Raw genomic sequence first — 15,947 nt, 5'->3', positions numbered from 1 at the left:
TGTTTTTCTTGGATTTTTTCTTAGAGCTTGGGAGTGGTAGGTGTGTTGCCTGTGCTTGTATTAAAGAACGCCATTTTCTTCCCTTAATTCCCATTCTAGAATCAAGGCTGTGATTTGAACTTCTGACATTTTTTTGCCTGTTCCCTTGCTTTGTTTATCTTGCATACAGAATGATTGTGGAGTTACATCGGAAGGTCTCCAGCCTCATTGAGTTCCTGAAGCAGAAGTGGGCTCTCCATGAAGTGCGTATTGTATCCTTTTTCTGCTTAGTCTGTTCTGTATGCTGTGTCCTGGGAGCAATTCCCTTCCTGTTCTAAGTTCATTTGTGCATCAGAAGTGTGGTTCTACCTCAGATTTACCAGTGGTAGAGGTAGAGGTCAGTATCTCAGCATCACTAATGGAGACTTCCATGGGAAATCCCATCATACTCCACTTTTACCTCAAGTCTTCTCTGCTATAATCCCCTGAAAAGCTAGTTAGTAGTAAATGAAGCTCCCTCCCTTTATTTCATTTCCTTAAACTGTGAGGTTACTCTCTTTCATTATAGATGAGTGACCACCGTAGTAGCCTGGGTAATAACTGTGACAATTTTGTTTCCAGTTTCTGCGAAGAGATTAAGGACAGATCTTTCCACTTGCTTTATGCAGTTTCACCAAATGAAGGCTTAAGCTCCTTGTCTAGGTAGCTGCTGCTACCTGTTACGTATCTCTATGCTGTCTGAGCCATACGACAGTAGAGATAGCCCCACCTCTGAGCTTTGATCCATGGAGTAAAAGGATTTGTGAGTTAACAGCCATTCTGTTCTCCTGTTGGCTAATATGCTGTATCCTGTTCTTAGTCCGTTAATTCAGGCTTTTCTTTTTAATTTAAAGAATCTGGGAGAAATATCAGCATAGCACTTAAAACCTAGAAGGATGTCAAAACATGTAAGATGGAAGTTACTGCACAGAAAGGGGAGTCTGTTTTGCTATGCAGTGACGTTGGAGTTTTTTATTTGGTTTTGTTGGGGTTTATTAGTTGGTTGGGTTTTTTTATAATTACAATGATGTATGAAGCAGAGATAAGTCATTTTGTCTGGAACAGAGGTTTAGTTTATGCTTGTAACAGCTCTTCATTGTAGTCCTTATCACCACAAAAGGACTTAATTTCTGATCATAGAGTCTTCATGTCTATGTTGAATAGAGAACATGTCCTTGATCAGCTACTGTTTTTGGTGGTTTTTTTGTTTTTTAAACTTGTAAAATAGGCTACCAGGTGCTTATTTGTAAGGGGCAGATGATTGTTCTATTCTTTGACACATCTTTTGTAGCGTAAAACACTAGAAGAACGGCAGCTTCAAGACTCCAGAGACTCAGAAACAAGAGGCAGCTTCTCAGAGGAGAAAGTGATGCTCCATCTCTTTCCGGGAGAGAACTGTACACTCACTCCGCTGCCTGGGGTAGCCAGAGTGGTCCACTCCAAGGCTTTCTGCACAGTGCATTGGCAGGAAACTGGCAAGTGCAAACAGAACACAAAAGACTCTCACTTACTCCCCCCTGCACAAATCCTAGGCATACAGAGTGGTCAGGGGACAGCTAGGGGACAGCTAAAATACATGCGGGGAACAGAAGGTAAGGGTGTTGGAAGGGCAGAGAGCACTACAGAGTCAAGCAGAACCTCTCAGCCCACAGCTGAAGTTTCTGCAAGCACTGAAGATGGTGCCCCAGAGCCTGGCCTGGTGGAAGGAACAGCCTCAAATCTTGGCATCACTAATTCTCTCCAAAAACTGCCTTCTGGACTTCAAGATCCAGGAGGGAACCACGAAAAGCTGAGTTCAGTGGCCTTCTGTGTGGAGGGCAGGGAGGCCCTGGCTAGTGACCAAGCAACTGTGCTACCATCATGCAGCACAGCTTGTGCTTGCAGTAAGATCCCTGATGTGGAGGAACTCTCTCTGCTCGATCCATTTCCACGGTACATGAAGTCCTGTCAGGACCTGATCGTCCCAGAGAAATGTTCTTGCACAGACAAACTGCATGGGAAAGACTCTACTCCAGCAGCTGCTGATACTTCTCCTGTGGCTTTTCCAAGCGGAAGGAGCACAGAGACATCTGACTCCTGTTCACAGCTACCAAGAGGTGGTGTGGTTTCACCTGGCAGTGGCCCATCCAGATACGAAACTCAGGCTAGCCACAGCCAGGGCCAGCAGCTTGATGCTAGTACCAAGGATATAACAGATGCAGTAATGGAGGATTCTCAAGAGAAGCTGGGCTCCTCGTTTCCACCTCCACCTCAGGGACAATCTAGTACAAAGTCTCTCAAGGATGACCCAAGCCGGCTCTCTCAACAGGTTAGAGAAGAAGGATGGAGTCTACGAACTTCTGAGAGCCTTACGCTGGCTGAAGTCTACCTCATGATGGGCAAACCGAACAAGTTGCAGCTGGAATATGACTGGTTGGCTGTCTTGGAGCCAGAAACCCAGGATGCTAGGGAGCAAACTTCTGAGTCAAGTGCTGTTCCCACATGTACCACCTTTCACAAGCAGAGACTCCTAAACTGCCTTTTAAAACTCATCTCTACTGAAGTCAATCCCAAACCAGTAAGTGGCTCTTGTTCATGTTGCAGATGCTAAACTCTTATTTGATCTGGGGAATAATTGCCCAGTTATGTTTTCTTAATAAATCAATGACCAGCCTTGCCATCTTGGGGATTCCTGTGTTTAAAAAAAACCCTAAACAAACAACATGACCTAGCTTGCTACAGAGCGGACTTTTCCTCAATATGCTGCATTTGCTTTTTTACACTACCTTTTAGTTTCTGGTTTGCTGTGAGTCTCAGTGGTATTACAGTGAACGTTTAATGTGACTGCTGAAGAGGTCACTCATGAGGTTAGGTTAGGTAGATGTCTTCTATTCTGTCTCAGGTTCACAGAACCATAGAGCATCCCAGGTTGGAAGGGACCTTGGAAGATGATCTGGTCCAACCTTTTGTGGGAAATGAAGCCTGGATGACAAAGGGAACCTAGACGATATCAATATTCGACGTGAAAACCACAACCCTTAATTTCCAGTGTTTATGTAGTTCAAGTTGCACTAAGTGTGTGAAAAGAATTTATTTCTTTGGGATAGCATAGCCAGTATAACTACGCCTGCCACAGTGATAATCATAAAAGTTCCCTGACTCTAGGATAGTTGTTTAACAGGCCCAGAAAAATATCTTCTTCCTTAGGCAGACAACTGGGAATGAACTTGCTTTCCTTCTTGTGCATTGTAACCAATGTGTAAGATCTGCCCCTGTGATACCTGGGCAGCCATTTCCACCTAGTGCAACCCATTGAAACTTAGTAAAACATCCTCTTAAAGACCAAAAAGACCCTGAATTCGACAGATCTGGCTGAATGCCTGGGATGGAGATATGATGAGTTAAAGATACAATTTGCGTTGTATTCCAGCATAGGATGCAAATGTATCACTGTTCCCAAACACACGTAGTTCTTTGATCTTTCTTTGTTGGTGCGGACTTAACCCCCCTTGAAGCTCCTTTTGATCCTGATTTTATAGACCTAGAATGTAGGATCTTACAAATTTAAAACCATCTTTGCTCAGATACAGCTCCAGATATAGACTTTGTTTGAACTGTGAAGACTTTTGGTCTGACATCTCACAGATCTGTGACAATGTCTCCTCTTTGGCATCTACCTCTGGTAACACACGTGACAGCCAGGGATGACATGATTAAACAATCACAAACTAGAAAGAACAACATCTCCTTAGACTTGGGGGGAGAGGGGTAGAAGAGGTAAAAAAACCCAACAGTTACTTTTCAAGTGTTTTCCTGTCACTTTAGCACTCTTAGTGTCTTAATCAAAGCAGTGTAGTGCTACTGAAAAATAAAGGAGCTCTTTCAGATATGTACCATATCGTACACTCAAATAAAAACAAGTAATGTAACCTTTTATTTGTCAAAAACCACTTTATACTCACCGTGCTTCAAAAAAAAGAGATACTCATCTCGCAGCAGTGAATGTTGTGAGACTGATACATATTGAAGAGGTGAGGATGATATTTACTGCCTAATTGAAAGTACTGTAGACTTTCTGAAAGTTTTATCTCTTAAATCCTCTGCATTTCATCAAATAATGACAGGAACCATAATATCTTTGCCACGGGGTACTTTAACAGAGGAAGGATTGATTGTCTAGATCCCTGCTATTTTCTCAAGATAATATGTAACAAAGCCAAATGGCCAACTGTGCTGTGGTTCATTCCTTTAAATGAAGATGACCAGCATAAAACAAACTGTAGCAAATTGCATTGCACTCAAGTGTGGGTGGTAATATTATGCCTGTGGTTGCATAGAGATTCCTTAAAAAGGGAGTATTTTCTAGAAAAGCGTTTAAACAACTTAATTAAAATAACTGGATATGCCTGGAAAATGAGTAAAGCACCTTGCCACATGCCTCTTGTTATTGCTGTATTACAGTATGAAATAGGAGAAGGGATGGGGAAAACTTCAAAACTATGGTCTCTACTTGGTTGGAATTAAGAGCAAAATATTTTTGTCCAGGTATACTTCCAAACAGAGGAGCCCTCTGGATGGCTAGAGTTTATGAAAATCAGTTTTGCACTGAATCAAAAACACCTTTTCCATTACTGTGACAAATCTCTTTACCTCTTTTTTTTTTTTTTTTTAATTAAATCTTGGGGTGGTCCAGCACACTGTGTGAAGCTTGTTGAGTGTTAACCTGATCATAACATAAATTACTGGTAGTGAACCGATGACATTTAACACTGCTAAATGCACAGGAAGGGAATTTCAGCTGCCCACCATGCACACACAGAGGTATTGGTTAGAGTACTTAAAGATATTGTAGTATGTCAGATTTCTTTTTTAAAGCTTCCTAAGTAGAGTGGGTTTAACAATACGTTTGCTGTAACAGTACACAATATTCATTTCATGTGCCTGCGTTTGTAGATGCCCGAGATGAGCTCTGTTGCCACATCACCTATAAAGCCTGCTCAAGAGGAGCAGTCACTGACTCCTCCGGGTAAGGTGATTGCCATCAGCACCAGGAGTCCAGGTTGTGCACGAAATCAATCTGCCCTTCGCAACAACAAGACTTTTTCTCCTGGTGCTGCTTCCAGCTCCTCAGGTTAGTATTCATAAAAATCCATTCCAAGAGATCAGGCCATTAGTACCTCATAGCGTGATAAGTACATCCCAGTCATGTGACACTGGCAGAATGAGTGGTTTTATTCTTATAAACTTAACTGTTTAAGAACATTAGTATGCGTTAATTTGCTTGAGAGTTGTCCTAAATTCAGTACTATGAATCTTGAAAAACAACACGTGTCAATAATGCAGTTTAGAGTCCAGAAGAACTCTCACAAGTCACTCTTACAGAAGTTGCTGCTGGCATTCGTTAGGAGCTGGATGATACAGGATTTGGGAACTCAGGAGAGTGAAGGCTTACAGAACAGGAGAGTAAATACATGGTGTAAAGTTTGTTGATGAAATAATTAGTGAAAATTTTCTGTGCCATTATAGAGTATGGAATGATGATGAATTACCTTTTCTTTTAATAGAAGGTACAGCTTGTGAGCCCTAGCCATGCGGACCAAAGATTTCAGTTCTGTTATTCAGTCCAGTTGCATTTGCCAGCACATGTTTTATGACTTCAGAAAAGTCTGAAGGTGTCAGGGTTACTGGGAACAATTGTGATTCTTACGCTGTGCTTTTCACACCTCTGCTGTAAGAAGCAATGGGCCATGAGCAATTTAACTGATGCTGTAAAGCATACTTGGTGCTCTGTGTGGTTTTCATTTTAAAATGGCATTATAGCAATTTCATCTTTGTCTAAAGCTTCATTGCACTTGCAGACAAGGACATACTTACTTAAATATCTAGTAAAAAGCCAATAATTTAATAAATCAGATAAATGGTTATGTTTCAGTGAGATACACAGGCTTGAAGGACATATCTTTTTAAATTAGACTTGAAAGTAGAATCAAACTTCCTTAGTTTGTGACATTCATCTTTATGAGATTATATTTTATGCTTCCCTAATGCCTTGAAAATCCTTTGTGCAGCATTTTAAGTAAGGGTAAGGATCATCCACTGAGGATACCAGACAGAAACATCAAGAAGATAACAATACTTTGTATCTGATCCCCTAGAAACAGATAACTGTTCTGATTATGTAGAGCTTTGCTGATTCAAAAACAAATACAATTATCCGTGCTGGTCTTTGATTTGCATCACTGAATTACAAGTGGAGTTGTGTAGCACTATGGTCTAACATATTATGAAGCACAGAGTCTTTAGTGCAAAGTCAGGATGTGAAAAATATAGACTTAGCTATTCCTGTTTTGTACAGTACCAGAGATAGCCAAGGTGGCTTCAGCCAAGCTGTTTGGCTTGAACAGAGGAGCAGTAAAAGTGTGTTCAATACAACATTCTGCCTAGTTAATTAGTTTAGCTTCTTGACAGTTCTGACTGGGTAATGCACTCAGCTTAGGCCTCGGGGAGTGGCGTTCCGATACCCAGCAAGTCTGATATCTTCACCCTGAGTTGTGTTGTTTTGGTAGACAAACTGAATCCCTTTGATCAGCCCTGATAAGGGTGTTCTGGATTGTTTGTGCTCTGGATTGCAACCTTCAGTACACAGTAATTGTCAAGCTTTTTTCTATCCTCACATACAGTGCTATTAAATGACTGCAGTGATTTGGTTGTCAGCAAACTGCTAGGTTCCTTTTGGTGATGAGTCTTCTAAGTGTGTTCCCTCATAGACATTGGTCCTGAGTCTGTCTAGGTGCTAGCTGCTTTTTTTGGTTTTGTCTTTTGAGTTTTTTTTAATTAAATTGATTTGGTCTTCTCAGTAGAAAATAAAGATTAGAAGATAGCCTGTGTCCACTCCAGAAGTACTGAAAGCGATGGCAAACTGACAGCTCTGCAAAAGCCACACAGCTAGCTGGAGAGACAAAAAAGAGGATACAAAGAATCATGAAAAGAGATTTAGAAAAAGTGAAGCAACAGCTGTGATGCAACATCACCCATGGTGCTTAAAATATCATTACATAATTATAGTTGCATCCCTTTATTTTTTTAAAAAAAAGATAATATTGTGTGTATTACTTTTAACAGTTCTCTCTTAACTCCTGGTCAGGCAGGAGGCACAAATTTTTATGTTGTTCTGCATTTAATTGATTTTTAGATACGTTGGCACGCTGTAATTTTAACTAACCTTTGGAAGAACAGCAGAATCTAGAGCAGCAGGGCGGAGATGGCGATTTTGCCTTTTAAATAGGAGGATAATAAAACCTGCAGGTTTACTTGTTAGGTAAATAAAGTTTGATGTTCTTCAAAACACTTCTTGAATGCTGTTGCGTATATCCATAGCGTGGCCTCAGCTTGTGCTGTATTGTCTTCCTGCCCAGGGAGGCAGCAGGCGTGACTGGTTGTTGCCTGCATTGCTGCTTCCCCCTCTGGGCTCTGCTGCCTCCCAGCTGAGATCTCCAGCCTCCACTTCCCCTGCTGCCTCCCAGCTGAGATCTCCAGCCCAGCAGTGGAGGCTGGAGTACTGTGACAACCGTCAGTGCAGTATGACTCTGAAAATAGCTGTTGTTGTCTGTTGTAGCAAAACCCAGTGTTAAATGCGCAGCGAGCACTTCCTTGGAGGAGAGGCAGGTACGCTTCTTGGTTATCTCAGAATGACATGCTAACCACACTGGTTTTCATCCTAGCTGGATGCCTGCAGAGTGGGCACAGCACTGTGAAATCCTGCAATATTTTTAAAAGTTAAATGTAAGTGGAGAAGTTTTACTCAGACCAGATGCCATTATTTCAGTGTGCCAAATGTATTACTAAGACAATCCATCTTTTGGAAGGTGTTTTGGTAAATTGATCCCCACTCTTTCATTTCTCTGTCACCAGAATAATTTTATTGGGGTTGCCCATTGAATTATTATGAGGAAGGGGTAGGGAGCGTAATTAAAACAGGAACACTGTAGAATGAGTCTGTGTTTGTATTATCTTCCCCTACAAAAGGAATGGTGGATATTTAGTTTGCTTAGTGGGAAGGACCCTCAACTATTTCTACAAGCTGAACAGATAAACTGGTTAACACAGTCTGTGGGGGGCTTAAAACTGGGTTATTAAATTCTAGTTTCTTCAGTAGAGTAAAATTGCGTTTAACCCCCTTCTTTCAAGGATTTCAAAGCAAGTGAATGTTTGCAGTATCCTTGTGAAGCAGGTAAACACTGCCAATTTGCAGGTGGGAAGATTGAAGTGTCCAGAGTTTCATGATTTGAGATCACAAACAGGTGGTGGCAGAGCCAGAATCTCTGTATGATCCTTCAATTACTAGTTACTTTCTTTTTGTTTTCACTTCATTTAAATTGCTGTTAAAATCTTCTAGGTTTGAGAAACCTCCCTAGACCTCTTTTGGTGGCTGGGCCTTCAAGTTCTGGAAGCACTGATGCTGATGGTGGACTCTTTGCAGTTCCTACAACTCTACCCCCCAATAGCCGCCATGGGAAACTGTTCTTGCCTAGCAAAGAAGCAGAACTGACCTTCCGGCAGCACTTAGACACAATCAGTGTAAGTGGGGTGACTGAATGAAAAAAGTAGCATATTGTGCCTGAGCCAGCTTCCAGTAGGTATTACAGGGGTTTTTTGGCTCATCAGAAAGTATGAGCTTCCCTATGAAGCAGTGCTTCTACTGATGCTCAAGCATAACATTATATTAGCTGAGATTAGTCAGGTTTTGACTATATAACTATGCTTTGAAGTGACATCACCTCTTCAGACCTGAATCTGAATGCCATCATGCAGCCTGATGAAACTGGTTCACTCTCTAATTAAGTTGCTCCAGCAAATATGTTTGCCAGGTTTAGCAAAACTGATATCCTTTTTATTGTACAGCTACTTTTAATACAACCTCCTTGCTGTGTTTAATCCAAATACTCATTTTGTTTTTATACGTACAGTCTCAGTAACAATTTCATAGCAAGCTACAGTAGTTAAGTAGTGAAAGGGCCTTTTTGGGAGAAAACTTTATCTCCATGAAACAAGAAGAAAAAGGTAAATACATTCCTGGTGGAAAATTTTTGTACTGTAGCAGAAAGAATATTCTACTGTCCAAAACAAAACAATATTTTCATAAATAGTTGCAACTTTATTGAAACCCGGAGTTTGGGAGGTATAATTTATTCTGTGTCTGCACACTTAAAATACTTTCTAACACATTTCCTGTTCTTGTCCAGATGCAGTCAGACTTCTTCTTGCCAAAACCAAGAAAGTTACGGAACAGGCACTTGCGGAAGCCATTAGTAGTACAGGTCAGAACAATTTGCAAAGTGTGAAATGCCTGTTTTGCTTCCTGAATAGATATCAGTAAGGCTGTAATGATTGGCAGCTAATTGAAATAAAAAACTGAACTTCCCTTATATATCCACTGAAAAAATGAAGCCAAACATATGAAGGAACAAGCTTTTTAGTCTGTATTGTAACCAGCCATGTTATATTCCCTGTATGAGGAATGTCAACAATAGTAGTAGTCCAGTGCATGAAGTAGTTTCAGAGAAGGGGCTTTTTTATTTTTTCTAAAGTAGGTTCTGCTGTTTGGGCCTGCTGGTACTGATGCACAAGCAGTGGGTGTTCATGTGGTGTCCTGGTCTGTCACTGTTAGAGCTGTCACTGCTGTTGCAACAAGATCTCCCTTTAGATATTTTTTCCTGCTTCCTACTCACTAATGACTGTTCAACTCTGTAGTGAAATAAAATATAACATTATTTGAAAGAACAATGATTTCTGGAAAAAAATGGGACTTGAAAAGAGAGGTATGGAAGAGGTAGCCTGCTGTCATGGAACTTTGGTGGCAGGCAGGCATTAACCTCCTTTAGACTGATAACTCAGCAAAAAAGGCACATGGCACTGTGAAACCAGAAGCAGGTGGAGAACATAAAAGAAATCTAAAACCAAAATAATGGAAACTTGTTTGGGGGAAACAAGCTACCAAGTGTCAATGTACCCTTTTGTCTCTTCTGCTCTGTTTAAGAGTAGAAGACCTAGAAATAATGTACATGCTATTTTCTGGTGCTGAGATATTCTGGTCTATGCAATTCCATTTGTTTTAAGAGCTCCCAAGTACATACAGCTGCCTCATTAACTCCCACTTGGTTAATTGGAATGGAAGATCAGTTTGCACACAGACTAGATCCCATCCTTAAGATCAGTTCTGTAATTCTGTGGGAGATTTGAAAATTATTGCAAGTATAATTGGAAAGGAATATAGTTCTAATTAGCATTTCTCTGAGAATTGTCCATGTGGAAATTTTCCCTTATAGCAGTTTACAGAGAAAACACATGATTCATATCTGTAGCTTCTTTCTCAAGATTACACAGATCTTATTGCTGTGTCTGTTGCATGATAATCATGCCATGTAAATATTCTGCTTATTCTGGGAGGTATCATGAACTTCTGTGCCTTAGAAGATGAACTTTACCCTCTGTTCTGTGTTTAAATATGTTCTGGTTTATTGTTGTTTCTCTCACGTAGAGAACACTGCTACCCAGGCCATCTGGAAATCCGTCCCAGCATGTCTGTTCTTTTTCTATCTTATCCAACTCATCCATTACAGGTGAGTCTGCATATTTTTCTATCACTTTTATGCTGCTGTGAGAGATGGACTGAAAAGTGTCCCTTAAAACTGCGTAAAGGAGTAATGTTAAAAAGAGGAAAATATCCTTCAAAGCTACAGAAGCATTTAACAGTTGCTTGAGTCACTTCCTACAGGATGATGGGAGTGTTCCTCTGGATCATTGTTAAGCAAGACATGATTATGATAGAAATTTTTTTCTTCCATTTCCCTGTATTTAAAGCAGGGAAGAGTAAGAAGCTATCTACAAGGAGACAAAACTTAGGTATAAAGTACTTAGATGAGAATTTTTTTGCTGTAGGGTATAATCATTTGTATAGATTTTATAATGGTCTTTTCCTAGTACCTGGGATACTGTTTAAACTTCATAATGGTATAATCAATATACTGCCTGTTTGTCCTTTTCTACTGATACACTCATGAGTACAGTGGTGGTACAGACGATCCCCCATCTCGGCTTGAATCTCAAAATCAACATGAGGCCTTAAAGGTTGTCTTCAATGAAAGTAATGAAAGCAGCTTCACTAACACAGCAACACTTGCTGTTGCATTTTTGTGATAAGGCACTGGTTAGCTTGCAGTACTATTTCAAGTTTGTTTTATCATCTCCACTACTTGCATTTCTGGAGCTTGCTACTGTTTGGAATTTCTTTGCTTCCATTGAACTGTGTTGTGCTCTGCTTTAAAAATGTTAAGATTTCATTTGCTTGAGAGGTATTTAATCCTTCACCCTAGGGAGAGGTTCGTTTCGGCCAATCCAGTCCTCACTGACTAAAGCTGCTGTTTCTCGTCCAATTGTGCCCAAAGTTCTTCCAACACAGGCTACCAACCATCTGTCTAGTAAGTAATTTCTTAAACAGAATGAGAGTCACAGTCTGTTGTGATCTGTATGATGTTAAATCGTTAGTTTCTATTTCCCTAGGTAAAATTGTTTAGTGCCTTTGGAAGTTAAAAAAAATAGCTGTGTTAATGATATCTTACCTTCTGTGGCTTTGTGTGACTGCAGAAAGGGAGCAGTCAGTGGTGGGACAGTCTGAACTAGGTTCCTTCGCTGAGTCTGACCTGCAGGCAAAGCAAGGGCTTAGAATTTGTAACCAAAGTTGAGCACTTTTGTGGTGTTCTGTTGTAAGACCACTTTGAACAGGGGTTGTGACATATTTGGAAGAAACTTCTAAACAGTTTATCTACTAACGTGGGATTATGAATTCTACAAGAAAAAAACATGTCGGTGTACCCCAAGCAAATACTGTCTTGCAACAAAAGAATGGGTCCCATAATTAGAATGATTAGTGAGGTGAAAACAATGACTGCCTCTGTGTTTTACTTAGAGGAGTCTCTGTGATGGGAAGACATTCAGATGTTTTAAGTGGATTTTAAAAGATCTGGGTGAGGTTGACCCTGCAATAACTAAGGTTTTTATATTGAGTCTAAATGGCTGCTAGAGGCAAGATAACAAAATAAGGCTATGTTGGTTTTGGAGTGCCTCTAGTAAACCGTAGGAAATTTCCTGAAATTGCACAACTAAATACTTAACAATTCGCAGGACAAAAAAGGGGAAAAAAAAAAAAAAACAGAAGGAAAGGGCAGAGGGGGAGAACTGGTATTTTTCTCTAAACTGATTTGATATACCTGATAACATGTTAGAACAGGGCAGAAAAATTAAACATTTTAGCGAAAAGAAATGTTATACTTTGTGAAGAGGAACAACTGATACAGCTGATCAGATAACTACCATTTCGCTTTTTGCACATGTTAAGTTTTGACTGAGCAATTTAAAAAAACTCCCATCTTTTAGATGAGTCACAACAAAGTAATTGCCGGAAGAAAAGGCTTGTAATGTGTTTTTTGCTTTTTTGTTTCACAAAAGGTGCTATTGACTTAGCCGCTAAAAGTGCTGGTATTATCCCTGGTAGCCCGATGACTGTCCTGGATGCAGATGGTTTGTCAGGTGTGTCTCCACTGTCACCAGATGGAGTGACCACAGTGGTCACAGGGCAGGAGTCAACAGCAGCACATCAGAATGGAGGCTCCATCGCCACTGTAGAGGTCAGAGTCTCTTGAGCATGCTTTTGAAAGTAGTTAAGTGTCTTGCTTTTCAGTTGTGTAAAAAAGCTGTATTATTAGTGACTCCTCAATGAGCTGTCTCCTGGAGCTTGCTGTTAGAAACGTTTATCATGGCAAACACAATCTATATTGTGTAGTGTGTATTTTGGGGTTGAGGGATCAAATCATCACCACATTGAACAGATTTCCATCCCATAGAATAGCTTTCAGCTGTCAGACTGTTGAAGTTGGCTACCTGGAAGTCTGGGCTTGAAAAGAAACAGCAGCATTTCAATAGACAGTAATTCAGCAGGGAATCTGGGGCAAAACATTGACTTTTAGGGATATATTTGGAATGTAAGCTGTGACTTGTCCTTGCCATTTTTTTCATTGAGACCCAGATACATGTTAGTCCGTGTCATTTTCTCAGGGAGTTGATGGGTGACTTTGAAAGGCACAATATGTAGAAAGAGCATGCATAAAGGGAGATGTGCACTTGTCTCTTATCTCCCCAGCTATATTTGCACCATCTCATGTAAACATTTGTCACTCACATGATTTCTGTTGTGCTTCTAGGGCTCGGGCCCTGGGTGTCGTGTTCCGTTCATCAGCCTACCAACACGGCATGAGCAGGAGGCAGTTCCTGATGGTTTCCAGGTAAAGTAGTGTTGAAAGAACAGTTGTATGAAATGGGTAGTGTTCTGAAAATGCCACTGGTATTACTAGTTAAAACCCCCTTGTTACCATTGGTACTGTTTTGTGGGAATGGAAATCTCTAGCATCTGAAGAAATTTAAAGAAATTTAGGAAAGCTGCTTAAATTTACGTGGGTGCCATTCTCTAAAAAAGCAAAGCTGACAATTTCTGACCTCTGAAGGACAAACAGGTTTTATGTATTTCTTGATACATTGGAGAAAGTTATAATTGCTTTGCTGTATCATACCTGTGTATTTGAGACATCACAAAGAACGATTTCAGCAGTTGGCAGCCCTGATGCTTGTGTGTTGCTGAAGGAGGAATATTAAGACTAAAAGTGTGATTGTAATGCCACCATCCTCTTCAGAGAATCTTTATGCTGGATCTCTTCTTTATGCTGGATCCAAAAGACATAGATACTTAAAAAGTAACTGTGGCAGCACCTAAGTTGTAAGAGTATTGTCATCCTATCCCCACCTTTCTTCTCCAGTGGGACCCAGGACCTTGCATTAGATACTTAAGCCTCAGAGTACAGGCTTTTCTTTTTTTTCAGTGGAAGCCTGTTCCACCCTCCCTGTGACAGGTACATGCGAAGAAGGTCAAATTAATTTGATTGGAGAGCATGAAGGAGAGGAAGATTTATTTTTTTTTTTTATAGCACAGATGTTAGGACATGAACCTACTGGGCATTTATTTGTGTTGACAGGGCCTTAGGTTCTGGTTATTGCTCTCAGGACAGCTTTGTATATATTACATCAGAAAAAAAATCACAAACAGTTCTATGATGAGGTACTAATAACAAGACTCCTTAAAAAAGATCAGTTGAGTTTTGGGAAGTCTGGCTGTAAAGAGGAGTGAGTTAGTACTTAAAAATATTTATATACTCTTCAAGCAGTTACAGGGTTTTTTGCCTATAGAAAGGCAAATTAATGCTTAAGACTTATCTTGTATGTTCATCAAAATTAATTAATTTTATTATGCTTGTTTCTGTTATGTAGGCTGTATTAAATTTTCTTTGGAATGTTTTCATGTGTTTTCAGAGGGTATGGGCTGAAGCATTTTTTTTAATGCTTACAGATATTTTTCATTAAAATAATATAAATGTATACAATAATATATACCTAAAATTTTAGGAATATTATCTGCTGAATATTATCTCCTCTTTTTTTTTTTTCTTTTTTCCCCTTGAAGTCTGACTTTAATCTGATGCTTAGGAGCTAAGCTGTTGCTTTTCAGACAGATTTCCAAGTCCTTCATAAATTTATGAAGTTAACTCTGTTTCTTGTAACAGGGCACATCAGTCCTTTCTCTGTCAGAACTGACCAAGACTCCCCTCCAGAATGGTCTTTCCACCCCTCCACTTCCCTCCTCAGAGGCTTCCAGCACCCGGCTCTCTCCTCCCAATGTTTCCGCTCTCTTGGATATTTCTCTGCCTGGACCACCTGAAGATGTGCTTTCTCAAGGAGAACCTGCCACTCAAATCAGTGACTCTATCATTGAAATAGCTATCAGCTCTGGTCAATACAGTAAGTTTGAGCTTAGCTAAGTCTTCCTATTAACTTGAAATAAAATCCCTGTCATCTTACATGTCAGCAGAAACTTTTCCAGGAAGCAGTTCTTGGTTTTTGGGGGGTTTTTTAATACCTGTTGGAAATAAAATCATGTGCCTAGCCTTTACTTTGTAGCATATATAGGTAGGGGGGTTTTTGTTGGGGTTTTTTTGGTTGTTTTCTCTTTCTAAACATAAATTGGTGCAGTGTCCTGTAACTTTAACGCATTGACTGAATCGGTGATTCCTGACATTGGCTCACAGGTGAAGGTGTTTCTCTCTCACCTGCAAAGCTGAACGGCAGTGACAGCTCCAAAAGTCTTCCATCCCCATCCAGTAGTCCTCAACAGAACTGGATTGCCTCTCCCAGCCATGATCCCCAGTGGTACCCCAATGACTCCACAGACTCGTCTCTCAGCAGCTTGTTTTGTAAGTGTCAGTATGCAGAGAACTGCAACGAAAAAGCTCTTTTCTTTAAAAAAAAAATCCAAAAAACAAAAAATGCTGTTTAGTAGAAGTGAATCCTTTGGAAAATCAGAAACCCAGTAGGAGTTTTGTAAGATTCTTCCCTTCTGCTTTCATTTCAACAGTGTTACCTTGAATACACTTTCTTTCTCTTTACAAGTCTGTTCCTGAAAAGATCCTGTTGCTAGATTGGGGCCCATACCTTGAGACAAGTAATTCCTTGGCAGTTCTTTGTAGTCTGTTTGGAGCTTGACTCATCAGTTAGGTTGAGACATTTTGGTTGTTCTGCCAAAGTGAAAAGATGCCCTTGGCTCAGCTTTTGGAAAAATAGGCTTCGTTCTGTGCTTGGTCAGCATAATCTCAAAAGACATGAGATCACTGGGTTTGTTTGGTGGGTTTTTTTAATTAATATTTAATGGGCCCGGTGTAATTAGTCTCTGTACTCTTAGCAGTGTGCTGATGGTGTTCATGCTGGTAACACATAATTTTTAAGAGACAGAAGAAATACGTATGTTCTCCATTTTATATTTTCTTGTCCTTCTTTTTATGCTCCTAATTGCA

The 15,947-nt window shown here is 40.2% G+C and overlaps 1 protein-coding gene across 3 annotated transcripts in view; it reads left to right on the top strand.

The window, feature by feature from the left end:
• CRAMP1 (cramped chromatin regulator homolog 1) overlaps positions 1-15,947 on the top strand; it is a 49,148-nt gene that overhangs the window by 25,974 nt on the left and 7,227 nt on the right. For 2 of the 3 annotated variants that reach the window (XM_074886581.1, XM_074886580.1), the window contains exons 9-19: positions 170-251; positions 1,310-2,575; positions 4,951-5,128; positions 8,393-8,574; positions 9,240-9,314; positions 10,535-10,616; positions 11,370-11,474; positions 12,502-12,680; positions 13,254-13,334; positions 14,664-14,898; positions 15,186-15,350. In XM_074886581.1, the coding sequence (XP_074742682.1) occupies positions 170-251; positions 1,310-2,575; positions 4,951-5,128; positions 8,393-8,574; positions 9,240-9,314; positions 10,535-10,616; positions 11,370-11,474; positions 12,502-12,680; positions 13,254-13,334; positions 14,664-14,898; positions 15,186-15,350 (2,630 nt within the window). The remainder of the gene's footprint in view (positions 1-169; positions 252-1,309; positions 2,576-4,950; positions 5,129-8,392; positions 8,575-9,239; positions 9,315-10,534; positions 10,617-11,369; positions 11,475-12,501; positions 12,681-13,253; positions 13,335-14,663; positions 14,899-15,185; positions 15,351-15,947) is intronic. The other variant, XM_074886582.1, reaches the window with a different exon arrangement.

Source organism: Strix uralensis, chromosome 16 (genome assembly GCF_047716275.1).
Source record: "Strix uralensis isolate ZFMK-TIS-50842 chromosome 16, bStrUra1, whole genome shotgun sequence".
NCBI classification, from domain to species: Eukaryota; Metazoa; Chordata; class Aves; order Strigiformes; family Strigidae; genus Strix; species Strix uralensis.
The sequence above is the reverse complement of the archived record's forward strand: the minus strand, read 5'-3'. Positions and strand labels throughout refer to the sequence as shown.